The 17,984-nt window shown below is 42.4% G+C and overlaps 1 protein-coding gene across 1 annotated transcript in view; it reads left to right on the top strand.

Annotated features, from left to right (window-relative positions):
• The window catches only part of TAOK3 (TAO kinase 3), a 149,554-nt gene that overhangs the window by 72,005 nt on the left and 59,565 nt on the right, over positions 1-17,984 (top strand). The window contains exon 14 of the mRNA XM_044685447.1: positions 8,051-8,185. Within this exon, the coding sequence (XP_044541382.1) occupies positions 8,051-8,185 (135 nt within the window). The remainder of the gene's footprint in view (positions 1-8,050; positions 8,186-17,984) is intronic.

Below are 17,984 nucleotides of genomic sequence, written 5' to 3'. Positions count from 1 at the left end.
GTATTAAAGTCACCAAGAAGTCAAGTCTTAGCCTCTAACTTGATTATAATATATTTAGTATATAGTGAAATGTTTTAGTTTGGATCTCTTTCCTCTTAGAATTCATTGGACTTATGAGACTCATTCTTTCAAAATTGATTACTTTGTGATTCTAGACTTTTTGTCGTCATCAGTATAAGGAGAGAACATGACACTGGCCCTCTCTAGTCTATCATTAGACACAGAGCAACAACACTGAACTTTCAAACACAGCAAGGGATTGAGACCAGGTGGCTATAGACCTCCATCTGTTAAAAAAAAATTGAGGTTAGATTAAATGACCTGTAAGGACCCTTCCAACTATTATCCAATGACCTTACATAGTATAAGAAAAAAGAATAGGCCAGCTGGGTGCCTCAATGGATAGAGAACCATGCCTGGAGTTGGGAGGACTTGGGTTCAAATCTGGCCTCTCACTTCCTAGCTGTGTGACCCTGGTAAAGTCACATAACCCCAGTTTCCTAACCCTTACTGCTCTTGCCTTAGAACTGATATCAATTCTAAGACAAAAGGTAAGGTTTTGAGAGAGAGAGAGAGACAGAGAGACAGAGAGACAGAGAGACAGAGACAGAGAGAGAGCAAGCAAAAGATGGACGGTTCGTGTCATCTACTGTTATTTAGGATGGTTTACAACACATTGGATGGAACCCCAGGGAGGATCTATAGGAAGTCACAGATAAGAGTCATCCAGAATGACAAGGCACAGATAGATTGTGATCTGTACCCTTGAAAAGCATGGAGACCTTGATGAGAACATAGGCATCAACTGGTCAAAACTAATGCAGATTTTTCCCCACATCTTAGGGTCTTCCTTATAGGAGGTAGCATAAAGAATGGCCTTCCTGTACCATAAAGCACTACATAAATATAATCTAAATTTTTTTCAGCTCTGTATAACTTTCCATTTGTTTGTTTTTCTTCTACATTATTGATACTGACTATTAAACGGTATTAGACAAGATGGACACTGGCAAAACCTGTTTAATTCTCACCCTTCTTCCTCCCCAGTTCTTAAAAGGGAAATTTATTTAATAAATTCCCCATCACCACTACTTCTTTTAAAAAAAATTAAAAGGGAGGCAACTAGCTCAGTGAATTGAGAGCCAGACCTAGAGACAGGAGGTTCTGGGTTCAAATCTGACCTCAGACACTTCCTAGCTGTGTGACCCTGGGCAAGTCACTTAACCCCCATTGCCTACCCTTACCACTCTTCTGCCCTGGAGCCAATACACAGTATTGACTCCAAGACAGAAGGTAAGGGTTTAAAAAAAATTTAGAGGAATGTCATCATGACTAAGTTAGGCCCTAGAGAAAAAAATGAAAAAATGTATCTCCTTCCTTTGCTGAAGTGGGAGACAACATATATCATTGCCCACTGGTGGGTAGGAAAGGGGGAATAGATAAATCTGTAAGTGAAGATAATATAATCCAAAAGGTTGGGATAAACCTAGGAACTAGACCTGTGATTCCACAGCTATAAAGAACTCCCAAGATGAGGAGACCCTTTACCAGTACAGGGTGGCACCTTCTCTGGAACTTTATAGCTTGAGAGAGTTTCCGAGAGCATTGAGAAGTTGAGTGACTAATCCAGAGACACAAAGCCAGAGGCAGGACTGGACCCCAGATCTTTCTGTTTCCAGAAGTTATTAGCCTTCTATGCTAATTATACCAGACCACTACATGATATCAATAAATAATTTTTTTAAAAACATACTTTTAATCTCAACAAGTTTTTTTCTTAGTTCAATATACCCAAATGGAAAACACAATGCAAAGGAAAGGCTAAATCAAGATCTCAAAATCCAATACAAAGGCCACAACTAAAATTTAAAAAAAAAAATTGGGCCACACTTAATTTGGATGTCATCCTTCATCCCTTAAGGCAATACTAATCTCTGCATTATTCCAACTTAATAAATGTTCTTTGTACATGAGCACTTGCATTGGCCCTATCCAGGTGCTCTGCCCCTATTAAATTGCATAATAGTTAGCTAGGATCTATTTTGTAAGTTTACCTCAAATGGGAACTTTTGTCCTTCCAAAGGGAGCTCATTTTAGTTTACTTCCTTCAAACCACTGTCATTTCCTCCATACAGTGTTACCAGGTCTTATATGATGACTAATGATCATAAAGAACTTGGGCACAGAAAACAAAAACTAATCAGCTTTCACTAAGTTTTTGTGTGCATTCATTTTCCGGTTGTTTCTGACTCCGTGATCTCATTTGGGGTTTTCTTGGCAAGGATCTTGGAGCACTTTACCATTTCCTTCTCTGGATCATTTTATGGATGAGAAAACTGAGACCAAGAGGGTGAAGTCATTTGCTCAGGGTTAGACAGCCAGTAAGTGTCTGAGGCAGGATTTGAACCCAGGAAGATGAGTCTTCCTGACTCCAATCTCAGCTCTTTGTGCACTGAGACTGGAGTCAGGAAGACTGTGGCACTACCTAGATATGGAGTTAGAAGGAACTTTACAAATCATCAAATCCAACCTCCTCCTCTTTCTTCAGAGCTACATCTCCCCATCTCCCCAGGCTGGATGGGCAGCAGCCATACACTAGCCCGATTCCACTGCTAATTGGCACTACAGCTTTGCCTTTCTCTTTTTTCCAACCTGGGCCCTTTCTTGGGCAGCCCATTGCCATCCACTCTCTGGAGTCTCGCTATATTTGTACCAGATTTAGTGCCCATATTAGAGAGTCTTTAGTCCACTTCAGCTCATAACTCCTAAGCTTATGAGATCCAACCAGCCTCAAAGATGAGGAAACTGAGGATTAGAAAAGCTAAGTGACTTTTCTACAGTCACAGAGATATTTTAGGATAAAGTTGTATCCAATCAGGCTATAAGACTAATGATCTCTTTTATGCTATTCCTCCGGCACAATTCTCCCTTGGTTGTATATTTTTGCCTACTCATTCTCACCACGAATTCCTCCATTGCTCTTTGGGTGACATTCGACTTTCATTCTTCAGAGACTATAATATTCCATAATTTGTAGCCATGTGCCATTTCCAAAAGAATATTCATTTAATAAGCATTTGGGATTATTAAAAGGGCTGTAACTTCCCCAAAACAATCCAATCCACTGGTCTCCATACATCTAATTCTGAACCCCACCTATCATATATTTAATAAGATCCTATATTTAAAAAGACATTCAACTTCTAGAAGAACCCATTGGGAAAAAAATGGCTCCTCTGTTATACTTGCATTGGATTTCTTTCCCTTTTGTGGTCTTATATATTCCTTTTTTTTTTTTTAAGAAGTCCTCACCTTCTATCTTAGAATCAATACTGTGTATTGGTCCCAAGGCAGAAGAGTAGTAAGGGCTAGGCAATGGGGGTTAAATGACTTGCCCAGGGTCACATAGCTAGGAAGTGTCTGAGGCTAGATTTAAACTCCCATCTCAAGGCCTACTTACTAAGTCACCCAGCAGCCCTCTGTCAAATATATATTTTTTGCAGTCCTTAGATGTTACATTCAGTTAAGGAGTCAGTCTCAGAAACTAAGAGCATAAGAGGGAAATTTTTTGTTTTAATGGAAAGCAAAGAAATATATAATTTGCATTTATTTCTTAAAGTAAGTGACATTTAATGCTTATATGTTTTCTGAGTTTCAAATTAGGAGGCAGCTAGGTGGCTGAATGACCTGAGAGCCAGGCCTACAGATAGGAAGTCCTAGGTTTAAATCTGGCCTCAGACACTTCCTACCTGTATGTCCCTGGACAAGTCATTTAATCCCTAGTGTCTCATCCTTATACCCTTACTTCTGCCTTGGAACCAATATATAGTATTGATTCTAAGATGAAAGGTGAGGGGTTTTTTTAAGGAAAAAAAATGCCTTCTTCACCCTTTTTCCTTGAGAAAATCACACACAACCATTAATTGGCTAGGGATATTTTTCATCCTTATGGAAATATGAGTTAGAGTATTAACTTTTTTACCATATAAAATTCCATTTTCTTTGACTTGAGTAAATGTGCAAATCTAGCATCTAGTGTGGCTTTTAATTTGATACAAAAGGATTTATTTTCATAGATGAGACAAAGTAATAAGTAACTAAATCTAAAGAGTATGCAGGACTATAAACTATTTTTTTTTCACTGAATTAAGGATAAACTCTATATTTTGGTTTGGAATGCCAAAGATTATACTGTGAACTTAGTTCTTTAATCATATCTATGATTTAATAAAAAGAGTACTAGACTTGGAATCAAGACCCAGGTTCAAATCCTGGCTCTCTTAATGGTTATTTGACTTTGTGCAAGTCAATGAACTTCTAGTTTCCAATGGCTCATCTAGAAAATGATGAGGTCGGATTAGATGGTCTCTAGACTTCTCTACTGGATCCTCTTTTCTTTCTATATTTTCTTAGTGAGCTCATATCAATCCTCCTGAGTTATCTACATAGCCAGCCTTTATCACTCTACTGTCCTTCATCAACCACCTCCATTTGGATATCATAGACATCTCATAGTTAACCTATCTGAAACAGAACTCATAATCTCATGAAATTCACCCATCTTCCTAATTTTCCTATTTCTATTGAAGACACTACCATCCTTTCAATCAATCTGGTTTGCTAACTCAGAATTATTCTTGATTTTTCCCTTTCTTCCCTTCCCTTCCCTCCACTTGTATCTAGGTATCATCAATATTGACCCCTCAGTATCTCTGTCATGTCTCCTCTCCTTTCACCTAACCACCCACTCTTAACATGGGCCTTCATCCACTATCACCTGGAAAATATTGCCATAACTTCTTATTTGATTTCCCCAACATGAAGTCTCTCCTTTCTCCAATCTTCTGCCAAACAGTTAGCAAAATAATCTCCATGAAAGACAATGTTGATCTTGTTAATTAATCCTCTGCTCAAGATATTTCAATAGTTCCCTTTTGCTCCTAAGATATGATCCAAACTCTTCTGTTTCTCAATTAAAGCCCTACCCTATCTGGTTCCAATATCTTTTACTGATTTCCTGGTCTAATCAAATCGGCCAACATGAGCTTCCATCTCACTCCTGCCTCCCTGGCCACAGACTCGTGCTTGGAATGCTCTCTCTTCATCTCTATTTCTTAGAATCTCAAATTCCCTTCAAGGTTCAATTCAAGTGCCACCACTCACATGAGGTCTTTCCTGATCATCCCAGTTGCGCATCCTTTCCTACCTCTCACCATGCCTACATCTATTTTTTTTATTTATTGAGTATTTACTCATCTATGGGTATGTCCTTACCCCAGAGAAGAATATAAGCTGCTAAAGGTCAGGAACTTTTTTCTTTTTTGTCTTTCTATCCCTGGCTCCTAGAACAAAAGACAATACTTAGTGTTTAGTAGATCCTTGTTGAATTGAATCCGAAGGTCCCAGTTCTAAAATCCCATCGTCCTCAATTATTTCATTTTGAAACTCGGCCACTGCCACATGCTTTTGGTTCTGCTTTTGCTAAGAAGCACCTAAAATGTTGAAAACCAACCCACACTGAGATTATGACTTGTCAGAATTTTTTATACTATCACACGCTTCCAGGCCTGGTTTCTTTTTCGCTTTTGAATTCATGGCATATAGAAGCATCTTGACTTCACCAAAGACCTTGATATTGGGGGAATAAAATTCAAGGGTTGAGACCTTTAAAAATATAATTTCTCAGGGATAGCTAGGTAGCTCAGTGGAGTGAGAGGCAAGCCTAGAGACAGGAGGTTTTGAGTTCAAATGTGACCTCAGATCCTTCCTAGATGTGTGACCCTCAGCAAGTCATTTAACTCCCATTCCCTAGTTCTTGTTGCTCTTTTTCCTTGGAACCAGAACACAGTATAGATTCTAAGATGGAAGGTAAGGATTTAAAAAAAAAAGAATATAATTTCTCAGGGACAACTAGGTGGTTCAGTCGGTTGAGAATCAGGCCTAGGGACAGGAGGTATTGGGTTCAAATCTGGCCTTAGATCCTCCCTAGGTGTGTGACCCTCAGCAAGTCATTTTAACTCCCATTCCCTGGCTCTTGTAGCTCTTCTTCCTTGGAACCAATACACAGTGTTGATTCTAAGATGGAAGGTGAAGGGTTTTTAATCATATAATTTCATAATTCATAATCATAAAAAAGATCATATAATCTCAGGAGCCGAAATATGGATGTGGTTGGATCCACCTTCTTCCTCTCTAGCTTCTGGAACCAATGTAGGAGCCTCTTCACCTAGCACTGTGCCTAGAGCATAGGAAATAATAACTGCTTATTTAAAATGATCATGATAAAATAAAGAAGAAAAGATTTTTAATGATCATGAAGATGTAAAAGAAGAAGATGATGACGATGAGGATGATGAAGATGATGAAGATGATGATGATGATGATGTAGGGCCAGAAACCAAGTCTAAAAATGTCCCAAATGACACCCTTGGGACCATTTAGGTTAACCCTCCAACCATAGTTCATGGAAAAGTTCCAGAATGTCCATCAAGAAGCCAATATTTCAGAGCCGATGTTATTGCACATACCAGCTGTGGTGATCCACCCAGTAATGAGACCAACCCTAATGCAGCAAATGCACAGAAGTTGGCGGGAGAGCTCCCCATGGGAAGGCAGCTATCTAAAGGAGGCGGGTGGGGGAGGCCGGGATATCCGGCTGAACGAGGACACAGGGATGGAATCTCAAGCTCTGGCCTTGGCCTCCACACCTTGGGCTCCAGAGATTTCCCTCTCCAGGCCATCCTTGTATGGCCTCCCCGCAACACCTGTGCCAGTGGGGGACATCCTCCACCCCTTCCACCCCTTCCGAAATGGGATCTTATTCCTTGGCCTCGAGATGAAGGAAAACTCATTAAATCAAACTCTGTCCCTGGTCCTGACAAAATCTAGAACAGGAAACTTCTCCTCGCAGATGGTCTCTCCAGAAGCCCCGGGGCAGCAGCAGGACGAGAACGTTCTCTCTGCTCCCCCCCCACCCCCACCCCCATGTCGAGCATGTGCTATTTTCGAATCCCCCGTGGCCGCACGTGGCTCGGAGCATTGCACGATTATAGAATCTTCTCGTTTGTAGGGTTAGCCTCCCGTGGCCCCGCAGAAAGATGCTCTCTTAGCCGGGTCCCCTTGGAAACCACCCGCTCCCTCCCCACCGCCCAAGACATTTCCCTGGCGATGAAGAGGGATGCGTTATTCTTCATTCTAGGGACGGCAACCTTTTCATGGAGGGCTCCAATCAGAGCGCCTCCCCCCACCTCTCTCAGGATCAGATGTTCCAATTCCACCCCCCCCCCCATACTCTAGTGACCGTGCCCATTCCGAGTGGGGGCGGGGGGCGGGGGGAGAATCTCGGAGAGTGGCGTTCCATTCCGACTGTGCATCTGTCTCTTTAAATATAAAAAAAAAAAAAAAATCCTTTCCGAAGCTAGAGAGAGAAGGTACTAGAACTGTGTCCGATCATGACTGGAAAGCAGGATCCCTCCTCAGTGCCTGCCGAGTCCTCCCAGCACCAGAGACAGAGGCGGCTGAGTACCAGCCTGAGCAGCGGGCTGTAGGCAGGACAGACAGTGATGCCACCCGAGCCGCCGCCGTCTCACAGAGGAGCCGCCTGAGAGAAGAGCTCCTGCGAGGGGATGAGGCAGAGGCTCGCTTGTATGTTAAAAGCCGCCAGCATCCTCCGTAGTAGGCTCGGACATGACATTTTTAAAGGGAGCCTCTGGTCGCAGCGTCTTAAGCAGACGGTCTTAAGGCATCTGTGCGTTGGCTCGGCTTTCGCATCCCTCCTTCCTTGGGCATTGATGTAATTCTGGAGGCAAAGGGGGAAAAAATCCTGCCAGGGATTCCGAAGGCATCCCACTAGCGATCAGCTGACATTTCTAACTGAAGGCTGCAATGTGTTCCTTATTCATTTTGTACTGTGGGAGCTGCGGGGACTAGCCGACAGCTAAACTATGCATTTCAAACAGCCGTGTTTGTGCAGAAAGAGGGGTGAAAGAGAGGCGGCCGGCAAGGGAAGAGCAGAGCTGGACTTTCTCCTTGTTTTTATCCATTTCTGCAGGATCATGTATTCATAAGGGATGAGGTGGGCCACAGGGATTCCAGGCCTGAACTGCGGCCTACCCAGTCAGTCCAGAGTCAGGCCCTCCACTACCGGAACCGAGAGCGCTTTGCTACTATCAAATCAGCATCTTTGGTAAGCAGACACCCCTCTGCCCATCTTCTCCTTCCCTCCCCTCCTCCCCATCCCTCAGCCCCTCTCTCTCTCTCTCTCTCTCTCTCTTTCTCTCTCTCTGAGCCTCTCTCTCCCTCTTTCATGGGTGGGGAAAAGGAGGCTTTTTTTTTCCTCCTAATAATTGTTTTAATTTTCTCCAAAAAAAAAAAAAAAAGGATCTGTTGGCATAGCAACTGTATTTTAGCTTGGTATGTGACATGGAGGAAAAAAACCTTTGTGTGTGTGTGTGTGTGTGTGTGTGTGTGTGTGTGTGTGTGTGTGTGTTCGGTCTCTGCCATATGTACTGAATAAAATGCCTTTGGGGTGAAGTTGGTCCCCTCTCAGATTTTCTAAAAAGCCATTTGCCTTTTCATTCAGTGGAATAATAGCAAGGAAATGATGCTTTTTTTAGAGGCGGATGTACATGTGTGCAGCGTACAGTGTTTCTTTGGTATACGTGCATGTGTGGGGCTGTGTATGTATTTTAAACCCACCAGACTAAATGCCAAATTGGAGGGGGGGGTTTCCATTTTTTATTTATTTATTTATTTTTTTAAAATCCGCGATGGCCAGTGCATCCGATTGCCAAAAACGAGACACTTGCTCCCCAGGGTCGGTTGGCTAGCTCTTATGGTTCATTCATTCATTTATTTATTGCAACAGCGCTATCAGCTGTATTTCTCCATTTTAACCCCTTCTCCAGTTTCCTGGGAGCAGTAATGCACGAAGGGCTTTGTAGGGAGGGATTGGGGTGGTTACCAAGGCAAAGAGACGGGGCCGGGTTCCTCAGCATTTTTACTATTGCAAATGTGATTGCTGGATGCCCTTGTAGTAAGAAAAGGGGTGTGTGCTGGAAGAGTTAGTTTTCAAGCCTCCTCCCCTAACCCCCCCCTACGCGTGCGCACACACACACTCACACACACACACACTCACACACACACACACACACTCACACACACGTACTCACATCATCCGAGCCCTGACATGGGAAACTATTTAATCCCCTGCTTTGGATTCAGGGCTCTGAAAGGGAGAATTATAAAGCGGGAGATCTGTTCCCCAAATTGATGCTAGAGGTCACATGGGCGAGAAGAGTTGGTGTCCACTGCTTGGCTATCAGACTTAGAACCCATGATGACATCATCTGAGGCCGACCCAGAAATTACCGTTTTTTCTTGTCCTTTTTAAAAGACCCGATTCCCCACCCTGATTTTATTCTCAGCTCGAGGGGCTGTGGAAATTGGCAATGGTTTTTCTATCAGAGATGCTCATGTGTGTGTGTGTGTGTGTGTGTGTGTGTGTGTGTGTGTGTGTGTGTAGAATTTCCTTCTTGTGTGTCTCAGAAGCCCTATTCAGCAGGTCATTTTTCCCTTAAAAAACAGGGCTCTGTGCTATTTTTTAAATGTCCGATGTATTGATTACTAATGAATGGAAAGCATTTCAAGAAATACACGATGCTTTGGGGCCTCTAAAAATAGCCCCCCAATTATTAGCTAAATAACAATCCTTTTAATACCATGCTCTCCAAAAGGTAGGATGTCATTATTTGTTTTAAAAATAAAAATTTTACTCCGAATAGAATCTTCCCCTTCGAATCCCATTCATTTTTTAAACCAGAGAAGAAATGACAAATGGCTACCGAGTACCATCTTATCCCAAACAGATATTGAATCGAAAACTGACATCACACTACCTGAAATGATTTTTTTCCTCCCTTTGAGAAGAGTTACATTTTCATTTCATGGGCCTTGCTCAGATTCCCACATGATATATTTATGGCCTGCCTTAGCTCCCAGGAAGATAGTACTACTATCACCCCTGCTTGGGCTCAAGCTTACTCACGTTTCTGAACTCACCCATGGAGGCTTCCTCTGTCTGTCCCTAGGCAGCAGAACCTTCTTCTCTATGACAATGAGTCCTCTTCCTCCCAGATATCTCTTCCCCTGCTCTCCAGAAGCCCTCTGGAATTCTCTTTCTTTGTGATTCTTTCCCAGTGGCAACTGTGGACAAGATTTTGATTTGCTGAAAGTTCCCCTGCCTCAGTACCTAGTGCCAGGGAGAGTAACGGGTGGGTTACTGCTTTGGCAAGATGAAGGACTCAGCCCCGAAGAGGTTATTTGTTTCGAAAGGTCACTTCCTAAGATGGGGTGTATTGGGGGTCATGGTAGGATTGGTTTGAGTTTATATGAGGTCGGCGTTTCCTAGGAGGAAGAAATGAGTGGGAGTGAGTAGTCATGGTGGTGTTTGGCCAATGTTCTCCATATAGCCCAATCTAAAACCTACTAGGAAGAAGTAGTAGAGTAGTAGGAAGAAGAATAGGTGGTTTAGGGTTTTTTTTGAAACCCAGGCCTTCAAACACGTCAAATGCTTACAATGTGGGATGCCTTTCTGTGCCTTCTTAACTGTGGTAATCTTTGAAAGATTAATTCCAGGAAGGACCTCAAAATTAGGACAAAGGGGGGGGGGCAGCTGGGTAGCTCAGTGGATTGAGAGTCAGGCCTAGAGACGGGAGGTCCTAGGTTCAAATCCGGCCTCAGACACTTCCCAGCTGGGTGACCCTGAGCAGGTCACTTGAACCCCATTGCCCGCCCTTACCACTCTTCCACCTAGGAGCCAATACACAGAAGTTAAGAGTTTAAAAAAAATTTAGGATGAGGGAGCTTTTCCTTTTGAAAATTCTGTTGTCCCTCTCATGGAACATGGGTCTTCATTCAAGCAAAAGTAACATAAATATTCAGGTTATTGGAAAATCAGAATGAGGCAGCTGATAATCAATTCTCAGCACAATAAAGAAATAATATCAACACCTCAATCGAGTCATTGTTAAAACCTACAACGAGTGGTACATACTACTAAATGGATTAATTTTGTTGTAGCCTCTAGTGAAGGAAGGAAGAGAAGGAATCCAGGAAAACTGTGTTACTTGTAGACTGGAAAAAAGGGAAATGGAATAATAGGGGAAAAAATGCTAAATTGGGGAGCAAAAGAGCCAAATATGTAACCCCCTAACTCTCCTGCTTACTTACTCCTTGTATGACCTTAGTCATTTCCCCTCGCCAGGCCTCAGTTTCTTTAACTGTAAAATATTTGGATTAAGTTATTTTTAGCTTGATCCTTTTGATCCTAATTATTTAGCATATTATTTAAAAGAGCCACAAAAATTGGCATAAACTTTAACCAACTCAACTTTCCTTGGGATAAATCTTTGCTTGCCAAGAACACATGGCCTTTTGCAATATTGAAAAATCTGAAAATAATTATGTATTTTCCCCCTATTTCCTATATTTCCTTCAGTGAAGTAGTTTCTGATTGAAGGGAACAGAAAGATGACTATCTGTAGACTTTTGCTTTCTAATTTATGATTCGGGCCTCTTGAAATGGAGAGTTTTCACTATTGTAGGAAATGGGAAAAGGCGTTTGTGAAAAGAATCACAGGCACTAGAAGAAACTTCTTGAGAGCTTCAGAATTTATACTTTTTTCTCCCAAACGTTCACGGAGCAAGGCCTGTGAAATGAAGGCTCATGGAAACAGAGCTAGAAGGGAACTTAGAGATCATCTACTTCATTTTCCAGAGAAATAAACTGAGGCCCAGAGAAAATGAATCAGCCAAGGCCATACAACTTAGTAAGTGGTCAAGCTGGCCCTGCCACTCCCATGTTCAGCTTTCTTTCTGTCATACCATAACACATCCTCTAGACTCTGCTTTGAAAAGTTGGGGAAAAGAAGGACGTCTTAGGGAATCTTTCCTAGTCGGGCCCCTTTTCCCCCCTACTTTCCAAGGTTTCTTAATCAATGGCAGATTCATTAGAGTAGAAAAGGAGTCCATGAGTGCCAAAACTGACCCACCTGCCCTCCTCAGTGTTGCTTCGAGAGACCTTCTTTCTTACTGTTGGCCCTTCCTGTCCTTTAGGGATATAGCATTTTTTTAAAACCCTCACCTTCCGTTTTGGAGTTAATACTGTGTATTGGCTCCTAGGTAGAAGAGTGGTAAGGGTGGGCAATGGGGGTCAAGTGACTGGTCCAGGGTCACACAGCTGGGAAGTGTCTGAGGCCAATTTAAATACAGGACCTCCCATCTCTGGTCCTGACTCTCAATCCACTGAGCTGCCCAGCTGCCCCCAGGGATATAGTATTTTGATGGCAGTGACTCCTGAGAAAGATTCAACTGTTGCTCCATCTGATACTACTTCCTTTTACAATTTCACAGTGCCATAAATTCTTGCTATGAGTAGACATTTGCATCTAAAGCAACAAAAGGTACAGCTTTTTGTCTCAGAGAGTTGTTGGAAGGCTCATGCAAAGCCCTCTTAAACCTTAAAGTGCTCTATAAGCATCTACATCTATATATGTGTACATACCCAAACATATATATATGTATATATATAAAGATGTATGTGTATATGCACACATATCTGTGCATGGAGAAAGGGGAGAGGTGTTTTTTTTTAACATTTTAACATAAATGATTCCATTAGGATGAAAATCTTCATTGTGAAAATTCTCTTCCACTGATGCACTCTCCTCTAAAGTATTAAATAATTATCCAGGTCCCAAAAGGGTCATACGGCTGGTATATGCCAGAAACCAGACTTGAACTCAGGCCTTCTTGCCTTTAAAGGCCTTTAGGCCTCCCCAAAGGCTCAGTTATTCTAATAATGATTATGATTAGAAGAGTAAGAACTCATGGTGCAATAGGAAAGGATGTAGGAAAGAGGTAAACAGACTCTGCATTCAGGAGGAAGTCCTTACCAAGCACATGACTGTGGTTGTGGTCATTCAGTTGTTTCAGTCACGTCTGCCTCTTTATGACCCCATTTTGGGTTTTCTTGGCAAAGATCCTGGAGCCATTTGCCATTTCCCTTCTCCAGTTCATTTTACAAATGAAGAAATTGAGGCAAACAGAGGCTAAGTGACTTGCCCAGGGTCACACAGCTAGTAAGTGCTTGAGATCACATTTAAACTCAATTCCTCCTGACTTGACTCAAGTCCAGGTACTCACCGTGGGAGGAAAATCCATAAACAAATTCAACTTTATATTAAATACTAAAATGACAACTCAGGGCTTCCTATGACCAACAGAAGCTCCAGCTCTTCCAATGGCCTCTAGGACAGAATACCAGCTCCTCTGCTTTGCCTTTTAAAACCTTTCATCATCAATCTAGTTCCATCCCGAATCTCCATCTTCTTACCCAGTATTTCCTCTCAAACCCTTCCTCTTCCAGAGTAGCCCACTCGCCCTTCCCAATATATGACATTTCACCTCCACGTGCCTTTACGTAGGCTGTCCACCATGCCTCAAGCGCAGTCCCTCCTAACCTTTGCCTCTTAGAAACCTCACCTCGCTTCAAGACTCAACTAGTACGTCCTGGGCAAAGCTTTTCCTCATCCCCCAAGTTGTTAGTGACCCACGCCCTGAAATGGTTTGTTTTTACTTTTGTTTTTCTGTATTCTCTCATCTGGGGACATTTTATTCTGTTCCCTCCCCCCCACCAAAGAATGCAAGCCTTTTGAAGGCAGGCGATATTTCATTTTTATCTTGGACTCCCTAGAACCTGCCTCATCTACAAGTAAGAGTTTAAAAGGTACTTGTTGAATGAATCAAACAATCAATGGGTTAACGAATGAATGAATACCCTGGAAAAGAGCCCTTGACTTTGGAATCAGAGGATCTAAGTTCAAATCCCGCCTCTGAAGCCTGTGTAACCTTTGACAAGTCACTGAACTTTCCTAAGGGTTGGTTTCCTTATCTGTAAAATGAATGGACTGGACGAGATGGCCTCTGAGGTCCCTCCGGGCTCTAGATCAGGGATGATGAGAGAGGAGACCCCTGGATTACTCTGAGTGTCTACAATCATCATGGTGACATTCATGTTCCTAGAGTAAGCACAGGAATGCTTTCTTTCCAACAGACCAGTAAAATAAGGAATACCAGACTTAGGATCTCCATAGCTAGGGGTCGGCCAGCTCGACGGTGTTTGAAGTTCAAAACTAGACCTTTCCCACCTTAAAAGTCAATTATGGGGGCAGCTGGGTAGCTCAGTGGATTGAGAGCCAGGCCTAGAGACAGGAGGTCCTGGTTCAAATCCGGCCTCAGACGCTTCCCAGCTGTGTGACCCTGGGCAAGTCACTTGACCCCCATTGCCTACCCTTACCAATCTTCCACCTATAAGTCAATACCCAGAAGTTAAGGGTTTAAATTTAAAAAAAAAAAAAGTCAATTATGGACGGCCTCAGACACTTCCCAGCTGTGTGACCCTGGGCAAATCACTTGACTCCCATTGCCCACCATTACCACTCTTTCACCTAGGAGCCAATACACAGAAGTTAAAGGCTTAAAAAAAAAAAAAAGAATTAAAAAAAGTCAATTATGGAGGCAGCAGTGGATAGAGCATTAGGCCTGGAGTCAAGAGACTGGTCTTAGATACCTCCTAGCTTTGTGACCCTGGGCAGGTCACTTAACCCCATTTTCTAGAGTTGTTACTAAGAAAGAAGGTGAAGGAGGCTTTGTAGGTTGTTTTTTGTTATTGGTTTTTTAAGCCAGGCATGGCCCTTTCCCTTTCCCTAACCCTTGGAAAAGTCATTAGAAGATCCCAAAGCCCCTGTAGCAGTATCCTTTAAGTGATGTAACACGGAGCTTTGGGTGACACCAAGGTGGGTCCTCCATTCTTGGCCAGCTCCCCTCGAAGTGACCCTTTCTCAAACCCTATCCCAGGGCTCTCATCTGTCCAGTGAGTGTATCGGCAGTTGTCCAGCCTGCTGGCTTCTTGGCAGTCTTAAGGGAGCACAGACAGGTTTTCCAAACAGCCTTTCAATGGGCTCTCAGAGCTGCCTGTTATCAGTCACAACTCATAGCCAGGAGAGTCAGTGCCACACGTGTTCCCCACCACCGCCGCCTCGCCTGGTACCCAAGGAGTGCCAAGAGGTGACTCATCGTCTTTTGATGAACTTTGCAAAGGACTCATTTCTTCTAAGTATTTAAGTGGCTCTGTTCTTTATACCCATTACTTTTATTCTTACAAAGACTTAATCTGGAGAGCTGGCTTTAATGTTTTAGGATACTAATAATAGCTAGCATTGATATAATACTTTAAGCTCTGTAAAGCACTTTACATCCTTATCTCATTTTATTCTCACCTTGGGGGATCGGTGCTATTATTATCCCACTTTTATAGATGAGTAAACTGAGGCTGAGGGGAGCTGAAGTACTTGTCCAGCATCTCATAGGTAGTAAGTCTCTGAGGCTGAATTTGAACTCAGGTCTTTCTGACTCCAAGTCCAACACGACACCACCTAGCTGCCTAAGAGACACATTATCATCTATCATACTCCTTGTTCAAGAAGCTATTTAGTATCCTTTTTTTTTTTTAAACCCTCACCTTCCATCTTAGAATCAATACTTTGTATTGGTTTCAAGGCAGAAGAGTGATAAAGGCTAGGCAATGGGGGTTACAACTCCATCATTTTATTTATTTTTATAGAATTTATGACTTAATTTTATAAATTTATAAAAACTCCCTCATTTTATTTTATTTATTTACTTATTTTTAGGCCTTCGCTTTCCATCTTAGAATCAATACTCTGTATTGGTTTCAAGGCAGAAGAGTGGTAAAGGCTAGGTGATGGCTACAACTCCCTCATTTTATTTTATTTTATTTATTTATTTTTAAACCCTCACCTTCCATCTTAGAGTCAATACTGTGTATTGGTTTCAAGGCAGAAGAGTGGTAAGGGTAGGCAGTGGGGGTTACAACTCCCTCGATTTATTTATCTATTTTAATAAAATTTATGATTTAATTTTATAAATTTACAAAAACTCCCTCATTTTATTTTATTTATTTTTATAAAATTTATTATTTAATTTTATAAATTTATAAAAACTCCCTTGCTTTATTTTTTAATTTATTTTTAGGCCTTCACTTTCTATCTTAGAATCAATATTCTGTATTGGTTTCAAGGCAGAAGAGTGGTAAAGGCTAGGCAATGGAGGTTACAACTCCCTCATTTCATTTATTTATTTATTTATTTGTTTGTTTGTTTTTAAACCCTTACCTTCCATCTTAGAGTCAATACTGCGTATTGATTAAAAGGCAGAAGAGTGATGAGGGTCAGACAATAGGAATTAGGTGACTAGCCCAGAGTCCCACAGGCAGGAAGTAGCTTGAGATCAAATTTGAACCCAGTACCTGCTGTCTCTAGGTCTGACTCTCAATCTGCTGAACCACCTTGCTGCCTCCTATCCTTTTATAATGGACTGTAATCCCCTTGAGGACAGGCTTCTTTTTCTGTCTTTTGAAGGCCCAGGACCTAACAGAATTCCTGGCACAGAATAGATGCTTAATTAATGCTTGTTGAATGCATGAATGAATGAATGAATGAATGATGAAGTGGGTGGGTGGCAGCTTTGCTCAGACAGGACCCTGAACTTAGAAGGTGCTCTATAGATTTGTGTTGATGTGACTTCAGCCCAGAGATGGAGCTGATGGAAGGTTTGATGGGAAGCCTCAGGGTCTCCTAGATGGGATGGTGGACTGGAAGCTCACCTGCCACCTCAGACGCTTACTCCCTAGGTGCTCCTGGGTAAGTTACGTCCCCTCTCTGGCCCTTGGTCTCCTCTTTTATAAGCTGAGTGCATTAGACTCAGTGACCTCTAAGGGCCCTTCCAATTCTAACTGGAATCATGGAGTTGGAAGAGTCCTCCAATGCCAACAGGTCCCACAGTCCCTCTCCCCCCACCTTTCACAGACGTAAAGCCCAGGAGTGGGTTCTCTCTGAGAATTGTGGAGAGGTAGAAAAAGATGGAAGCCCCAAGATTCTCTTCCTTGTCCCCTCAACTCTGCGGCACTTTTTACTCTCTCCATCTACTTCTTGTTTACCTGGAATCGGTGTGCATCCCTCACGCCAATCACTCAGAAAATGGCGGCCAGTGGCATGGCTCTCATGGAAGAGGGAGCCCCAGGGTTGGGGTTTTAAAAGTCCTCGAGGATCCCATTAGGCCACATTTTGCAAAAAACAAAACAAAGAAAACAAAGAAAACCCTCACTGCTTTCGTGGAAGTCGTGACAGCCGCCAATGCTATGAATGTCTATCATTTTTAGACCTATAGTTTCTCCTCTTGTTTCTTAGCTCTTAAAACTCAGGCAGGCTCAGAGCCACAGGGCTGAGCTGGGGTGGGGGGTTAGAGAAAGAAGGATCATTAGCTTCCCGTCCCAAAGAGCTTCCTTTAGCAATTAGAGCTGTCGAATCAAGCGATCCACCAGCATGTAGTTAGTGCCCACTATATGCCAGGCACCGTGCTAGGCACTGGGTACCAAGACAGAATGATACAGTCTCTGCCCTCAAGGAGCTCCCATTCTATCAGGGAAAACAACATGTGTGTGTGCAGATGTGTGTATGTATGTGCATTTGTATTTATGTCATTGTGTAGGTGTGTAGAATAGCGATGTGAGGTGATTTAGGAAGAGAAGATGCCTACGATCATTGCTCTTAGAGAAGGGGAGGGGTACGTAGTACTTCCAGTGTGCCAGGCGCTTTTTATAAATATTTTCTCATTTGCTCTTCACAGTAACCCTGAGAGATAGATATTGTTATGATCCCATTTTACAGCTGAAGAAACTGAGGCAAAGAGAAGTCAAGCTGGGAGTTAGTACCTGAAGTACCATGTATATAAGGACCAGTAATAAGGATAATTTGACTGCCGTGTAGAATACCCAAAGGAGAGAAATGTAGAATAAGGTAAATTAGGGCCACTTGCAAGGGGCTTTAAATGCCAAAAAACAAAAC

This window comes from Gracilinanus agilis, chromosome 1 (assembly GCF_016433145.1).
Source record: "Gracilinanus agilis isolate LMUSP501 chromosome 1, AgileGrace, whole genome shotgun sequence".
NCBI classification, from domain to species: domain Eukaryota; kingdom Metazoa; phylum Chordata; class Mammalia; order Didelphimorphia; family Didelphidae; genus Gracilinanus; species Gracilinanus agilis.
Note: the sequence above shows the minus strand (reverse complement) of the source record. Positions and strands in the feature narration are given on the sequence as shown.